Below are 17,529 nucleotides of genomic sequence, written 5' to 3'. Positions count from 1 at the left end.
CAGCAGGATGATGTTGGAAGGAGGCTGGATTTGGGACTCAGCCCTTGTAGTAGACAGTAGAGAATCCACCTGGACACAACACCTGGGGCCTCCTGCCCCAGGGTCTCACCCCTCAGAGGAGCCCAGAGGGGTTTCCAGCAACCTTAATTCCATCAACCCCTTGGTCCATCCCCCCTGGATCCTGCATCCGCAGGGATGGAATCACCCAACCCCTTCCATGCCTATTTTCCCACCAGCCCTGTCTGGGAAAAGCTGGATAATGGGGAGGGAAAAATGGGATGGGAGTGAAAATGAGAGGTCCTGGTGTGGGATGGGATGTCCCATGGCACCAGTGTGTACTCACGGATGCTCCAAGGGTATCCATCAGTCTGGAACAGCGCAGCTGCCCCTTCCCGTAAGTGCTCCTTAATTCCTGCCAAATCACTGCACAATTCCAGGACATGGAAATCAAATGACTCCATTGCCATGGACATTTATTGCCTCTGGGAAGTGACAGGAGGAAGAATCATTTGCTGCTGATTGGAAAGGGCCATGGGGAGCATTCCAGAAGGACAAAGCTGGCACTGAGATGTCCATCCCAAGGCCAGGCAGGTGGGACACTGGGGACAATGTGGAATGGATGGGATGCTGATGCTGGCACTTGGATGGGACAACGATGTCTCCTGCCTTTGGCCATCCCCAATCCACATGGATCATCTGTGGCTAATAAAACCAATGCTAGGGCTAAGAAATCCACCATGGGTACAGCATGTGAGGTTAATATCCATGAAATCAGTCCTTCATCCTGGCTTTTATCCCCATGCTGGGAGGGTAGCATGCACTGGGATGTCCATACCCATCCCCACAGGATCTTATTCCCTTTTTTCCCCCCCATCATGGCTTGGGCTGTTCCCGTCCATGGTGCAGGGAGGAGATGGGGACAAATGGTGAAAGGGATGGAGAGAAGGAGGGATGGACAGACATGGCATCCCAGGAAAACCAGGACATTCCAGGTGCTTCTGCAGCCTGCCTGGACCCCATTCAGCTCAGCTATGGGTGAGATTCCCCACTGGAAACCTATTCCAAGTCCTTCCCAGATAAAAGCCCATCAGGCCCACTTGCTTCAACCCTCCTGGTCCTGACACCGGGCACCGGGATGGAGCCTGGAGAGGCAGCCAGCAGTGAGATGTGGCCTTCCCTGGCTGGGAAACCATTCCTAAGGGGGGATAAAGAGGGCTATTGGACACCCGGCCGCAGCACGGCTCTTGCATGGGGAGGGAAAGGTCAGGCCCTGGCTGGTTCGTTATCATTAGCGAAGGCCAATTCAATCACGGCGCTGGTGGATAAATCACTGCGGACAGAGCAGGCTCTTCCCTCCCTCCCCGCCTCAAAGGTTGACAGATTCCAGGCTTCCGGCCACTTTGCCAGGTCCTAAAGGACGCGGTAAATCACCGGAGCGCTGCCCATCCATCAGCCTGACAGCCTGAGGAGCAGGGGCACGGCTGCGAAAGGGCAAGGGCTGAGCGGGAATGGCAGCGGGATGGATGGGCTGGGAAGTGTCAGCAATGAGCTAAGAGGGATGGAGCAGCCCCAAACCCAGCCCTTGGTGCATCCAGATCGTGCCTGAAGCGGCTTCTCCCATCCCGATGGGGTGCTGGTACAAGGGGAATCCATGGGAATCAAAGCCAGGTTTCCAAACTGGGGTCCAGTGGGGAAAAGAGAGTTCCTGCCCATCCCAGATGCTCCAGGCTCCTGCTTTCACCCCACGATTGGATGTGGATGGGACATCCAATACGGGAGTGGATTTGGCAGAGCTGAGGAAAACTGAGGAGCAAACCACACAAAGTGGGATGGAGCCCATCCACAGGGAGACAAGAAGGATGGAGCTGGACAAGGGGAATCTTTTCTTCCCTTTTTATTCCCTCCCCACTTTTCTCCTTGTTTTTAATCTCAATCTAATTAAAAGGGGGGGGTGGTGGGAGATAAGAGCTGCCAGGGCCAATCATTCCCATTATTCCCATTCATTATTCCTAGGAATCTCTCCCCCTCACTTCCCCTCAAACACTGGTAAAAGAGATGGGGAAGGGGATGGATGTTAAGGGAAAAGCTTTGGTGGAAAACAAAGTTGGATCCTTCACACAACCCCATCCCCACTGCGGGGGGCCCTGGGCTGGATGGAGACTGCCCTGGGGCGATGGGGTGGGTTTGGGATGCGGCTTTGGGTGTCTCCATGTCCTTGGGTGCTCCCACTTGGAAGTGGGATGCGCTGGCTTTGTGCTGGGTGCTGTTGGGGATGTGCCTCTGTTTTCCTCACTCCATACAGAGGCAAAATTCCCTGTAACCCTCGAAAGGGAAAAGCAGGAGCAGCCCCAGGAGCCAGGATCCCCCAGGATAAAGAGGGAAGGGTTTAACCCCCACATTCCTTTGGGGACCTGTTAAAGCAGGATCGCTTCAGGAGTGGATTTGGGGAATATTGACCCATGGCAGCTCCTGAATGCGGCCCCAGCACAGGAGAGGTTGAGCCCTTCCTCCACCCGCATGCATGGCTGGATCCAGGAGATGGAGGGATGGAGGGATAACTCTATCCCGAGTGCCCATCGGATCCCACATCCTGGAGCAGCATTAAAGCAGCCATTGCCACATCCCTGTTTTCCATCACCTGCTTCTCCCATTGCTTGGGTTTTCTCTCCCTTCCCATCACTGTTTTGGTGACCCCAGCTCAGCCTTTCCCACCGGGAACCATCAGGATAATTCACCGGATTCAGGTAATTCAGATCGTTGCAGCTGCAAAGTCGCTTCCTCTTTCCCTTCTTTTGTGCTCCCTTTGATTTAAACCCAGGAGGGTGAAATCCATCTTTTCCTCCTGTTTACAAATCCCAAAGTAACCTTTATCAGAAGCCATATTATAGGAAATCCATCCAATTCCTACAGTATAAGGACAGGGATACGTCACATCGACGGGCTCGGAATGTACAATGAGGCGCTTCGGATCGGAGCGGGATGTTGGAAGATGCCACCAGCTTTGAGTAGTGGCTCTTAGCACATACATGGGGATGAATCCCCCTTCAGAGGAGATTCCTGCCCTGTGGAATGAAGGCAGAAATGATATCCTAAATTAAATGAATAAATAGGAATGAAATCCCCTCTCATCGCTTTCAGCTCCCAAGCCCATTGCTCTAAAGAGGAAACTTGGTTTGAATTTCCCTGCTTAGTTTCCCCCTCCAAAATTCCAACTATTTCCAAGGAGAAAAACTCCAGGCAATGAAGTCCTCCCAAATCCAAACTTTCCAAGGGTTTGAATCCTTGGATCCTTTCTCCTCTATCCCTCAGCATCCCGGTGATCATCCTGCTTTCCCCCCTCTGGCTGCTTTTGGCACCAGCTCCATATCTCCTTCCCAAACCCCATTTTCCAAGCTCTCATCCCATTTTCCTGCAGGCATTTGGTTTGTGGGCACTGGATAATGTAATATTTTTATGGAAGACTCGATTGCATTAAAAAGAGCTCTCGCAGGGACAAACCCACGGAGATGGAAAACCAACGGGATCTAACCTCAAGGGAATGGGGGAATAAGGGCTGGTGGGGTGGGAGGAGGCTTTCCCAACTGGAACAGAGGGCTGGCCCCTCGCTGCTGTTTTCCATGTTATCCTTATTTTTATAAGGCAGAGGGATCATCCTGGCTGGAAAACTTCCTTGGATAGTGTCACTCTGGGGGGGTCCTTTGACATGGAGGGCACAGGCAGGGACAGGCAGGAACAGGCAGCAGCAGGCAGGAGCAGGCAGGGCCACCAGCAAAGCGCTGCTGCCACCTCGCGTTGCCGCTGTCCTCGCTGTCCCCGCGTCCCCAGAGACCCCAGATGCACGATCCCAGTATCCCAGGTGCAGGAATCCCAGTATCCCAAAGGTACGATCTCCAGCATCGCACACACACAACTCTCAGTATCCCGAATGCAAGATCCCAGCATCCCACATGCACGACCCAAGGCAGGGGATACCTCCCAATCCCGCTGGGAAGCAGTGGCCGCGTCCAGCTCCCAGCTTTCCTTTAGCTTCCCCACCAGCAGCTGCTCATCCCGGAGCAGGAACCTGGAGCTTCTCTGGGAGTATGGGATGCACCTCGGGAGCATCTTGGAGCTGTGTCCAAGAGAGGGCAGGGGAGGAGGATGAGAGATGCCAGCTCCACATGGAAACAGCCTCAGGCTGCACCAGGGGAGATTTAGGTTGGATATTGGGAAGAGTTTATCCACCTAAAGGGTGCTCAGGCACTGGAACAGGCTGCCATGGGAATGGTGGTGTATCCATCCCTGGAAGTGTTCCCAAACCGTGTACACGAGGCCCTCAGTGCCACAGGTTAGTGCTGGGGAAGGGTTGGACTGGATGAGCTGCAAGGTCTTTTCCAACCTGATTCCATGATTCTACGGATGTCCCATGGAGAAGCCCATGGGACTCGGGTTGCACCTTCAAGCAGGGTGGCTTCTTCTCAAGATCTCTTTCCAGAGGTAGCACCACAATTCCTGGTCCTCCCGGTGCCCATCCTTCTCTGTGAGCTCCTGAGAGAGGGAATTCTCTGGGCTGCAGGAACCTGGAGGAAGAGTTTCACCTCCATTGGGTTTCCCATCTCCCTCCTCATGGAGCAGTTGCCATCCCACACACGCTTTGGGAAGCCTCCGGCTCTCCCTCCCTTCTCCCTTCCCCACTGGAATCCGCCTTTCGGGATTACTGGCTATTTTTAAAGCCTTCGCCCCTCTCCTGACGGATCGGGCTGGCCGGGAGCTCAGCTGTTTGCTGCTCCCTCCGCACCAAACCCGGGTGTGATTCCCTCCTCGCTCCTGCCCGGAGCCAAACCTGTGCCAGGAACCGGGAATTGCAACCAGAGAGCCTGCGGGCTCATCCAGTGGGATTTGCTGGGGTAAGTGGAGCACCTCGGAGGGAGGGATGGGGAGGTTATGCCAAGCAATGGGGAAAGAAGAGTGGATGCTTTGGGATGGAGCAGGCACCGGAGAACAGCAGGATCCTCTCTTCCATCTCTCTGGAAAACCCTGCCTTCCGCAGCCCGCTCTTCCCATCCCAATCCTGGCCCTGCAGCTCCCATGGGATGCTGCCTGCCTCACCATGCTCTAAGGAGCACAGGGATGACATTCCCAGGCTCCAGCCTCAGGAGCCTGGCTCATCCCGCTTGCAGGCGGATGCTTGGGAAAGGCTGGTGGTGCTCTTCCTGATGGGATCGATGTTTGGGGTGGCCGGTGGGTTTGATCTGATCCCTGATCCCTCTTTAGATGCATTTTGCTGCGTCCCATGGGACATTCTGGTGGGGAACCCATGGGAGTGCACCAGGGCTCCTGGTTGCAGACATGGAATCAACCAGCTTGGAAAAGACCTTTAGGATCATCCAGTTCTCCACTGAGGATAACGTGGGTATGATGGTGGCACCATTTGGTGACCGAAATACTTTGGGCCTCCTACACCTCCTGCTGATGAAGAAGTTGGCTTTCGGATGCGGATTGATCATGGATGCTCTTGTCTTGGTACCAGGATCCGTGTTTCATGGATCCAGGGAGGTGCATCTGCAACACTGATTCCAGGGGCACCCCAAAACCTTGGTGTCCCTAACTGGAAGTATCCCCTTCACTTATCCTGATGGAGCTGGTGGGGGGGATACCGAGAGGCCTCTGCTCTCACCGAGCCCACATGGTCCCGTCGGCTCTTCCCAAAGAATCCCCACCTGCCCATCCCACATGTAAGTGATTCCCTCCGGCAGCAGATGGGAATGATCCCAGGAACCCCAGGCACGGCCAAGGACCTCAGGGCCCTGCGCTAGGAGATGGGTCCCGTGTTTTAAACAAGATGTTTTCCACTCCCGGGTTATTCCTTGTTACCGGGTAACACATTCCCGGAGCACAAATACTGGGCATGGAAAAGAGCTGCAAAGGCTTTTGCACCCCCTGGAGCAGGACAAGTGGGCATCTAAAACCCCCCTCCTCCGGCAGCTGCCGATGTAAATCCCAGCTGGGATTTGAAGCCAGGCTGGGATTTATCCTTTGTTTTCCATTGCTGTATCCATTGTTCCCAAGGAAGATGTTGTGCTACTCCTCAACCAGCAGCTCCAGAGCCCAAAGGGGCTGCAGGAAACCTGGAGAGGGGCTTTGGACAAGGGCCTGTAGGGACAGGAGAGCCAGAAGTGCCATGGATCCTCTATGGACCAGAAAGCCCATTTCCCTACAGGAATGCAGCCGGGCTGTCGGGAAGGCAATGGGCACGTCCTGGTGTCCATTGACCCCTGGGGCCACCTTTGGCCAGTGCCGTGTTTGTGTTCAGGCCTCTGGATAAGTGTTCCCTGTGGGGATAGCACATCCCATAGGGAAAAGCACAGCACTTTGCCAGCCTGATTCACCCCATAGGGTTGCACGTGGAGGGTTGCAAGGAAGGAAAAGAGCCAAGGAGTGGTGTGATCCCAGGAGCATCCCGCGGCCAGGGCCCACCTCTTCCATGGGCTCCCCCCTCTTCCACGGGCTCCCCACTTTGCCACTGGCCGTGTCCCTCCTCCTGCTGCTCTTGGCTGGCTTTGAGCCTGGCTAAATTTAGGTGGATCTATTTCAACACCATCCCCTGCCCTGCGGGGGACAGGGACAGAGCAAAGGTGGCTGCGGAGGGAAGAGCCGTGCCCTGCACTGGGAGCTGCTTCCCGCGCTCCCACCCGCGCTTCCCGCACCAGCACCCTGGGGTTTATCCGGATCCGAGGCCATGGAGGTGCCCGGGATTGAGGGTGGCGTTTCCCCATGGATCAACCTGGCTGTCACTTGGAGCAGAGCTGGGTGAGGAGGACAAGCCCGTGTGTCCCGCTGGGAGCTGGGTTGTCTCCGGAGCAGGTCGATGCTGGTGAGTGGGGCAGGGACGGGGGAATGAGGAGCGGGATGTTGGGTTTGGCACCCAGGGCTGCTCCAGGTCCCACGTGGCTCCAAACCGAGGGAGCCCTGCTTGGCTCAGCAGGAATCATCCCCCCCTTCCCTCACGGGTGCTTCCAGAGCATCTCGGACCCCTCTCCAGCCCCACTGGGATGGGGGCATCCCAAAGAGAGACCCATGGCAGGGCCTGCCCAGAGCCACGTTTCTCTGCTCCACATTAACCAGCCCCTTATCTACCTGTGCAGCGCAGGGACAGGTGCCCTCCGTGCCACCCCCTTTTGAGGGGACACCAGACCCTATGAGCTCCAAGATACACAGGGTCAGAGCCGGTGGGACACAGGCACCAGGCCCCCGCGGAGGATCGGAGCACGCAGTCGGTGCCTGCTTTACCTTGTACCAGGAGCTCTGGGTCTCACGTCCCCATGTCCCCATCGTCCCCCTCCAGCACAGCTTTGTCCTCGCTGCCACAGCATCGCCAGTGGGTCTGAAGCGTGTTCTCCCCCTGGATACCTGCCCCGTGAGCCACAGATCCAGCTGGCAGGGATGGCTCCGTCCCTGTGCCAGCCACAGCAACCAGCGGCAGCGGCAAAGGGAGCTGGAAGGTGCCAAATGGAGCTGCTGGGACTGAGATTTCCCCCTTTTTGGGGAGAGGGAGGAGAATTCCAGCTCTTCTCCCTGTCCCAGTTGCGGTTTACGCTCCGGAGCAGTGGCAGTGGCAGCAGGACGGGCTCCTTGGGCTGCCTGGGGTAGCAGGGTCCATCTCCATGGATGTGATGTGAGAGGCTCATCTCACACAAGCTGAGGGGGAGGAACAGATCAAGCAATCCTGATTTCCATGGCAGGGGCTGGCCCTGGATGAGCTTTAAGGTCCCTTCAACCCAAACCATTCCAGGAGTCCATGAATTTGGCTTTTCCACTCTTGTCGCCATGCCCCAAACCCTCATTTTGGTGGGGACAGCACCAGGCCTGATGCAGCCCATGTTGCATCTCACAACGTTTGGGTCCTCTTCGCGCTCCTCAGCTTCTCACATCCCTGCTGTGACATCCCTGGAGCTCATGGATCCTCTCCATGGAAGCCGTGACCTCTTGACACGCTGCCTCGGGATGCAGGATGGGAGCTGCAGGGCTTGGAAGCCGTCACAACCCCATATCCATGGGGATTTTGGTACCTCCAGCAGCTCCCATCAGATCCCACCCCCCCTTTGCTTCCAGGGGCTGTGCTGAATGAAGGGGACACAAGGCAGAGGGTGAGCACCCCCCGGGCCCTGCATGGACTGGAATGGGGAAACCTGCCTGCAGTAAGAGCCCAGGGCAACGGGAGCATCCCTGCTTCTTCCTCCAAGCACTCTTCCTCCAAGCGCTCTTCCTCCTTCTCTTCTGCAGGCATGGTAAGGAATTGCATGGACAGAGCCATAGGTACCCACAGGAGCATCAGGGGGGGTAACTGGGAGCTGACTGGAGGGAGAGGAAGATGCTCTTATTGCAGGAAACTTGGGCAGGATCCGAGTGCCCAGAGGGAAGCGTCCCCACAAGCATCACCCACCCCTACCAGGGAATCCTCCATCCCCCTGCTCTCCTGCAGAGGTGCTTTCCCTTTTCCCTCTATTATCTCCCAAGATAAACCAGGGAGCAGCCACATTCCAAGGTCTCCTAATGGAAAGCACCAGCTGTATCCATCCCTCCATCCCTCGCTTTCCTTCCTGCATCCCAGGGGCTGTGCATCCCAGGTGAGCTGACGTACATCCCAGCACCCTGCCCTGCCCATTCTGCATTCCCCTATGGATAGGGCAGCTGTTCCTAAATGATCCCTATTGGGATGAGCTCCTCAGCTCTCCTGGAGCTGTGGTACCTGGCACTGCCTTCCACGGAGGCAGCACGTGTGAGGGGCAGGATGTGAGGAGCAGCTCACTTGATGCAACCGCACATCCCGGCCAAGGCTGAAACGGGAAGCAGGGGTTTTCCCAGCTCAGACATTCCCGCTTGTCCCCTGGCAAGCTCCGGGGTGAAGAATCCTACTTGGAGCTACGTCCCGGGGCCACAGGCACAGCTCGTGCTCTGGCACTCGGCCGTGCTCATGTCCCGGGTACCATCCAACTGGATACAGGACTCCCAGCAGCAGGAAAACTGGGATTCATTCCCTTCCAGCATCATCCAAACAGGCCATGGAGCTAGTTACAACAGATTCAGGACATCCTAATGACTTCCCTCTGCCGGCTTCCTGCAGCAGGAAAACCGGGACCCATTCCCAGGCATCATTCAAACAGGCCACAGGCTTAGTTCCAGCGGGGAGATACGGGAGCGCCTCCATCACGGACGCTGGGAGGGGAAGGGGCTGCCCTTTCCCACCTTCACGCTGCATCCCGTGTCTTCCAGCGTCCTCCCAGTGCAAGATCCTGCGCTGCAACTCGGAGTACGTGGCTGCCACGCTGAACCTGCGCGGCGCCGACCGCAGCGCCGGGTACTGCGATGCCCTGCGCTCCTACTCGCGCTGCACCCGCAGGACGGCGCGCACGTGCCGCGGGGACCTGGCCTATCACTCCGCTGTGCACGGCATCGAGGACCTCATGATCCACAACAACTGCTCCAAAGAAGGTCCCACGTCCCCGCCCCGGCCCCGGCCCCCTCCCAACCATCAGGGCTTGGAGCCTCTCGCGATGTGTGACTACGAGAAGAGCTTTGTCTACAAGCACGGCCAAGTGCCCAGCTACCAGCACTGCGCCGCCTTCGGGGACCCCCACATCCGCACGTTCCATGATGACTTCCACACGTGCCGGGTGGAGGGCTCCTGGCCCCTCCTGGACAATGAGTACCTGTTTGTGCAAGCGACCAGCTCGCCGGTGGCCAAGGGCTCCAATGCGACGGTCACCAGCAAGGTAACGCTTGGGGATGCTGAGGGATGCTTGGGGATGCGGGAAGGGCTTAGGGTGCTCCCTACACCCTCTGAAGTGGCTGGGAGGGCAGGTAAACCCACATGGGAGCAGCAGGGAGGGTCTGCAGGAAGGAGTGGGATGAAAGTCCTTGAGGGGACGTTCCCCATGGAGCTGGATGAGCTTTAAGGTCCCTTCCGACCCAAAGCATCCTATGAGTATAGGAAAGCAGGAAACATTGAGACAGGTTGCCCAGAGAAGCTGTGGTCACTTCATCAAGGCCAAGGTTGGATGGGGCTTGGAACAACCTGGTCTAGTAGTGGCTTTAGATGAGCTTTAAGGCCCTTTCCAACCCAAACCACTCTGTGATTCCATGAGTGCCCTTTTCCCCAGGGGACTGTGCCACTGAGGGAAAGCCGGACGAGGGATGGGGCCACAACCAGCAAGACCAACGCCATTGCGATGCGCTCTCTTGCAGCTCACCATCATATTCAAGAACATGAAGGAGTGCATCGACCAGAAGGTTTACCAGGCGGAGATTGACAACCTCCCCGCTGCCTTTGAGGACGGCTCGGTGAACGGCGGCGAGAGGCCGGGCGGGAGCAGCCTGGCCATCCGGGAGCGCAGCGCCGGGCGGCACGTGGAGATCCGCGCGGAATACATCGGCACCACCATCGCGGTGCGCCAGGCCGGCCGCCAGCTCTCCTTCTCCATCCGGGCGGCCGAGGAGGTGGCGCGAGCCTTCACGGAGGAGCAGGACCTGCAGCTCTGCGTCACCGGCTGCCCCCGCAGCCAGCGCATCTCCCGCTCCGAGGGCTGCCGGGGACCGGTGGCGGCCGAGGTGGCGCGAGCCCTGTGCAAGGAGATGCTGCCCGTGGAGGACGTCTACTTCCAGTCGTGTGTGTTCGACGTGGTGACCTCCGGCGATGCCAACTTCACCATGGCGGCCCACGGAGCCCTGGAGGATGCCAGGGTCTTCCTTCCCAACGCGGAGAAGCTGCACATCTTCCAGGCTGGGGCGGGCTGCCCGCGGGTGTCTTCTTCTTCCTTCCTCCTCCTCATCCTCACCTCTGGTCTTTGGGTTGCTCTGTTGCACTTTTAGCTCGGGGTGGCGTTGTGTAGAGCGCGGGGACACATCCAGCCCTTCCGCCAGCCTGCCCATAGGGGTAACACGTGTTGGCTTCAGACCTGTGCCTTGCAGATGGAGATCATCTCAGCTCAAGGGCTTCCATGGCAAGAAGGAATCAGAGGCCTTTGGAGTGAGACATCGGTTGCACTGACTGAACCCAGTTCCTCTTCTGAAGGCAGGTCTGCTTTTGGGTTCCTTTTCCTAGCGAGGACATTGCAGCCATAGCAAAGAAGAGGAGATGGCCAGGATGAAAACCTCTCTGCCCCTCAAAGCCTTCCCATAGACTTGCACTTTTCCAGTGTTACTACAGCAGACTTTACCCAGGAACCCAACAAATCCAGGAATAATGGGCTCAAAGCCCAGTTTTAAACAGTCAAAACTTGTTGTTTGGTGGATCTGGGCCCCTTTATCAGCTGCTCCCAAAGCGATGCTGGAGCAGAGCAAGGCAATGAGTGGGTGAGTGGAGTGCTGAGATTTTGGAGCTGGGAATCAGCCGTTTCGGGCTGTATCCTCCTCTCCTGGGATCAGCACCGTGCTGGTTTCCAGCGCTGGGAGCTGTGGGATATCAGGTCTCTGACCCTTCAGGCCATTTGCTATTGCCCCTTCTTGCCTTGGCACTCGATGCAGCCAGTCCTGGACTTTGGACCAGCGCTGAGTCCCAGGGAGGAAAAACACCCCTTGATGTCCTTCTCCCTTGGGATTCCCTGTCACTGTCTCAATGCAACCTGGCCCATGGGGTTCACTTGCAGAAGAGGATTAATAATGGAGACCCGGAGCTCTGTCAGTGGGCAGATAAATGCAGAGGGGAGGCACAAAGAGATGTTTAGTGTATGGAAGAGGTTTTAAGAGTTCCATATGATAAGAAATCTTTGCCGTATGCAAAGACTTCTTCTTCTCCCATTAAAGAACTTGGAACCAGCAGAACCTTGCAAAGCCTTTTGGAGGCACAGAAGTCCCAGGGGGATGAAAGGGATGCAGGAATGGATGTGCCGAGCTCTAGGGCTGCTTTTCCAGCTCCCGTTTCCCATCTGCAGCTCCCTTGCTCAGTGCTTTGGGTCTGTTCATCCCCTGGTTCTTCTGCAGGGAGCACAGAGAGTCAATATGGGAAGATGTCGTAGATCCCTCAGCATCTTCCCTCCTCCACACGGGGACGAGCGGGAATGTTGTTCCATCTCCTGCTTGGTGCTCACTGATCCCCCAAGGTTTTGACATTAAAGTGTCTATTTTTGAAGCCCTCATTTCCTGTCATCTGTGTCTTTATTCCTTTGCTGGGCAGCAGCAGGTGAAGATATTAATATCTCGCCTTCCACCCACTGCTCCTTTTAGCTCTGGAGCCGCTCGTGCTTTATATACACATGCACTGAATGAGGGGAGGACGCCAACCAGCCCTGCGCTCCAGCACGTTCCCATGGGAGCAATGTTCTCCCTAGGGATAAAACCCAGCATTGATTGTGCTGGAGCTCCTTGGAGAACCAGGATTCACTCGGTCTGGTCATACAAGGTGCGACACTTCCAGGGTGAAGGGGTTGTAGCAGCACCCAGGGATGCCACACAACATCCTGGTCGTGCCACAGGGACACATTTGATGATGTGGGTTATGATGATCCTTTCGATTTCGGCCAATGGAGCCAATCAACAGGAATGTTCTAGGGAAAGGGAGGCTTTCCTAATGGAGAGATGAGGATCTGGACAAGAGGAGGCTCAGGGGGGACCTGATCGCTCCCTACAAGTGCCTGACAGGAGGAGAGAGCCAGGAGGGGCTGGGCTCTGCTCCCAAGGAACAAGGGATGGGACAAGAGGAAAGGGCCTCAAGCTGCACCAGGGCAGGTTTAGATGGAGATTGGGAAGAGTTTATCCACCTAAAGGGTGCTCAGGGATTGGAACTGGCTGCCCAGGGCAGTGTCACCGTCCCTGCAAGTGTTCCCAAACCATGTAGACAAGACCCTCAGTGCCATGGGTTAGTGCTGGGGAGCAGTTGGACTTGATGCTCTTGAAGCTCTTTTCCACCCTGGTTGATTCCATGATTCTCTGATCATAGGAATATATATAATATCTCCTCATAGGGCTTCCTAACACTAAACCATACTGGGAGCATCATCCAGATGCTCCTTGAAGAGACGACTTTGGCCAGTGCTTCATGGAGGAGCTGGAAGAGACCCTAAAATAGCCCATGCTGAAGACTGAAGCTCTGATTGTGCCTGGAGCAGGTATTGGGCACCCACAACACATCACAAGGCCACCTCACATGGGACACAGACTAAACCCGAGCTGCAGCATTGAAGGGGACGGTGCCCGTTGTGTCCTTTGCACGCTCCACCTCTGCAGAAGCCCTTCCACAGCCCCGTGAGCACAGGAGGGACCTTTCCAGCCCTGGCAGATTGGAGCCTGCGCTAAGGGAGCGGAACGTAGGCGCGGATCCAAGCACCCTGATGTCAACAGGAGCATTTCCATTGACGTCAGTAGGCTCGGATTGAGCCCTTCCATGGCATGGCTTATGTCACCTGCTAAAACAGACACCAGCATCTCCCACGATGAGCCCACTTTGGACCATTCTGCATCCACACTCCCAACCTGGGCTGTTGGAGCAAGGGAATTCTGGCCTGGATCCAACCCGGGCTCTGCCTGCCCCGGGAGGCGGTTGCCTTGCGGGAAGGGGTGAGAAGCCTGGGACTGATTGCTCCACTTTGATCCCACCTCATTCCAGCTTCTAGTAAGGAAAGACGTGCCAGGGCATGAGGTGTAGCAGCCAAACCTGCTGCTTCTATGGGTCATAAACTACTCTGACCATCACGCACGTTGAGCAGTGTCACCACCAGGGAACAGGGATGGGGACGGTGGCTGAAACATGGGATGTTTCCTCATGTTTCTCCTCATTTGGTATGGAAAAACCATCTCAAAGCACAGAAGGGAAATGAACTGGAGGTAAACTGCCAGTGGCATTTGGACCTACAGAGATCCACATGGTTTTGAGCCTCTCTTAGCCATTTGCTCCTTACAGATGCCCAAAGTAAAGCTTAATGCTCAACATACACATGGAACATCCTCAAAACACAAGGGATCGGCTTAGGGCAGCCAAATTGAGACCAGTCTCACTTAACCGTGGTGCCTAGGACCGGGCAGGCCAAATACACCCATATCCTGAGTCTTGTCCGTGTAACGCACCCGGGCGGATGGGGAATCCCTCCTGTGTCATTCCTGGCCGCGCCTCTAGATGTCCACACAACGCAAAGGATGAGGAAGGGACGTCCTCACCCCAAACCGCCACCGAACGCTCCCGGGACGGTTCCATCCCAGCCTGGTTTTGCTGGGATCAATGAGGGTGAAGGAGGTCAAGGAGCGGGTCCCCACACCCCAGTTTTAGCCCCCAACCTGGTTCTCTCCATCCACATCACCTCCATCTGATGCTGAGGGTGAGCATCTCCAGTGAGGGTCCCCTTGCTCCCATTCACACACTGGGAGCCTTGGAGTAACTTTGGGGGCTAAAAGGGAAGAAATTCCCCCATTTCCCTGCTCTCCCCAGCATCTTCCAAGGGACAAAGGGATGAAGCAGGGATGGAATTGCAGGAAACCCTTTGTTTTACGCTGCTTTTCCCTCCCTTCAGGCCACCAAAGGCAAAGGGGACCCCTTTGTGGACCGGTCTGGCCATGAGAGGAGCTGGATTTGCTCTCAGAAGGGGAAGGTTTGGCCGATGGAGCCCAGGAGAGGTCACGCTCTCCCAGCGGGAGGAAAGAGCTTAAGCAGAGCCCGGAGCAGATGATGGACACGGGACTTTCCACGCTCTGCTTCAAATTCCTCCTTGTTTATGGCTCCGTTCAGGCTCTCGTCACAGGCTCCGGTTTTCCCTTCCTCTGTTGCACCACTGGCTGCAAGAGAAGTGACCGCATCCCACCACGGCAAAGAGCTGCCTGCGCCTGTGTCCCAGCTGGGAATTCCAAGAGGAATTCTCCCTTTTGAACACGGGGAAAAGGGGATCTTGATCCATGATCCGGCCACAAAGCCCCGTGCACCCCTGTATTCAGAGTCATGGAATGAGATGGGTTGGGAGGGACATTAAAGCTCACGTAAAGCCAAGGGCATGGGACAAGCGGTGGCCTCCTGGGAGCCACCCAAGCCCTGGAGCCGCTTGTTTTCCAGTGGAATCGTGAGATTTATCCATCATGTTCCCTGTGCACAAACAACCTTGCCAGAGGAAATGCCTTTTCCAGCCCCGTTCCCGACCAGGCACATTCTGTCCCATTGTGAATCCCTTCCTGCCCCACTCCTCCCCTCCTCGCTGCCTGGAATTTGCTGGAAGCAGCCATATATGGTGAAAAACATGGAGAAAACTCCATGGAGAGGCTACAGCTCCAGCATGGACCCACCGTGTATCCCGGGTCGGGATCCTGGTGCCAGCTGGGATAAAGGACACTGTGCCGGGAGAGGAGTTTGGGCTCCGGATAAGCTAAACCAGGGAATACCCACTAAAGAAGGGCTTTTGTCCACACCAGGCTTTTCTCCCGAGTGGGATCCAGACGGATGGTGGGAATCGGGGCTGTTTCCAGGGATCAGGATCGGCTGCTCTTGTGCTGCCCAGTTCCTCCTCCATGACCCACGCAGCAGCGCCAGCTCCCCATGAGTCACCCCAGGGCCTGGCTTCTCCCTCAACCCAACCCCGCAGCTTTGAAACCCAGCTCTTCCCAGTGCCTAAGGCAGCATTCCCAGTCACCCGGGCAGGAACACCGGGACAAGGCTCTGGCCCCTCTCTTCATTCACCTTTGCTCACAATTAAGGTGGGGGGGGGGGAGGATGCTCCAAGCAGCATTCCCTGTGGGAAATAAGCTGAAAGGGAGGGAAAATGCCTTAAAATAGCTTAGGAAGCTCCCAAAAGCTGCTCCCTAGAATTCCCAGCGGCTTCTCTTCCAATGCCCTTGATGTGTTCGAAGGGGACGTTTTGAAGCTTCCTTGTTTTCACAGTATAGAACTCCTCAGCTTTTCCAAACCCCCTTGTCGAAGCCAGGGTGGGAAACGTGAAGCATGTCCCTTAGGATATTATGGAGCAGGCAGGAACTGCCAGCTGGATAAGGGTTAGGAGAGCAAAGGGCAGGAGCTGATTGACAGCTAAAGAGAGGACCTGGGCTGTGGAACGTGCCTTTGACGGTGTCTTTGGCAAGCTGAGGCCTCCATCATCCTTTGACATTGGTGGAATGTGCTTTACTGTCCATGAGCAGAGCCAGGGGCTGGATACGGCTTCCATGGATAGACGGGCACCAACGGAAACCAGAGAGGGAGAGCGTAAACACGGCTCCTATGGCGCAGATCCAAGCTGGGGGCTTTGGGATTGAATATCCCGGAGCTGGCAAGGCCAGAGAGCAGAGTTTCTCCTTGTTTTGCCAAATCAGAACAAATCCATTCTTCATTAACCCAGCACGTTTTTCCTGGTGCACAGCGGGATCCGGTGGGATGAGATCGCTGGCACCGGGGAAAAGGCGCAGTTCTTCCCTGATGGACCCCACTGGGATCTGATTCGCTCCCAGAAAGGGAATTTGTCCTGTGGCTTGGCAGGAGAACAGTTTATACCCTGCACCTTATCAGTTTATGCTATCAGGTGTGAATTGACTCCAGGGAAGGACTGCATTCGGAGCAAGATAAACAAGGAGCGTGCCAGGAACACAGGGACAAACAAGCTCCAGAGGACAATGGAGACAACAACGCACTAAACTCTGTCCCTTTTCCTCATGCCGGTTGGGGAGGCCTCAGGAGCTCCCGTTTTCCATTCTTGCTCCCAAAACCCCACCGTTTTCCCATTTCCTGAGCTGTTAAAGGATTAATGGCTTGGAAAACCAAGGGGCAAAATAGCCCCCCCCTTGCCCAGGAGGGATATCTGTGCAGGGAAATGAGCTGGGAAGGCACATTGGAAGTCTCTTGGTGTTGAAGGGCTCCTTTGGGGACAACGCACTGTCCTGCTCCCCAGTTCCCAGCGGGAAAACAGGGAGGAGGGGGCAGCGCTGACCATGGGGTGTGCTGTTTGCCACCGCTTTTTCTCCTTCTTGAGCAGCAATACATCCACCCCATCGCGCTTTAGACAGCCCCATGGATGGGGAGAGGCCTCTCCAAAGTGAGGTTTCGAACCCCAACCCCAAATCCGCCTTTTTTCACCCCAAATAATGGAGGGGGGGGGGCACACACGGGGCTGAGGGGAGACCAAGGCGGAATGCGGGCACACGGGGGGGGCACTGGGGAAGGGGGAGCCCCCATCGGGATGACGGCAGCACCGGGACAGAGCGGCCCGGCCCGAGCTGGGCTCGGCTTCCCCTGCCCTCCTGCCTGGGAACATGACATCCTGTCCCCTGCTCCCCATTGGCCACCGCCGCCGCCAGTGCTCGCTCCCCATTGGCCCGCGGCGCTGTCACTCCGCCCCCTTCGCCTTCTCCCGCCCCCCCCCCCCCTCCCCGCCGAACACGCTCGCCTCTTCTTCACACGCTGTCCACGCTCCGCACGCTGCGCCCTGATTGGCCGGCGGGGTTGTAAACAAGGCGGCGGCAGCCAATGGCGGCGCTGATCACGCGAGCAGCACGGCTGTCCACGCGCCCTCGGTGTGGCGCCGCTGGCATCAACAGGCGCGGGCGGGGGCGGGGCCGCGCGGCTGAGGCTATAAAAGGGCCCGGCGGGCGGGG

At 56.6% G+C, this 17,529-nt stretch overlaps 1 protein-coding gene across 1 annotated transcript; it reads left to right on the top strand.

The window, feature by feature from the left end:
- Positions 1-8,158: 8,158 nt before the first annotated feature.
- HJV (hemojuvelin BMP co-receptor) lies at positions 8,159-10,848 on the top strand (the record flags this gene model as incomplete). The annotated part of the gene is made up of 3 exons (XM_080634863.1): positions 8,159-8,267; positions 9,253-9,752; positions 10,225-10,848. 3 exons carry the CDS (start codon positions 8,159-8,161, stop codon positions 10,846-10,848), a joined length of 1,233 nt encoding a protein of 410 aa, XP_080490989.1.
- Between the last annotated feature and the right edge of the window lie 6,681 nt (positions 10,849-17,529).

The sequence above is a fragment of the Psittacula echo genome (genome assembly GCF_963264785.1).
Source record: "Psittacula echo genome assembly, chromosome: 26".
Taxonomy (NCBI): domain Eukaryota; kingdom Metazoa; phylum Chordata; class Aves; order Psittaciformes; family Psittacidae; genus Psittacula; species Psittacula echo.
This window is presented reverse-complemented; position numbering and strand designations above follow the sequence as displayed.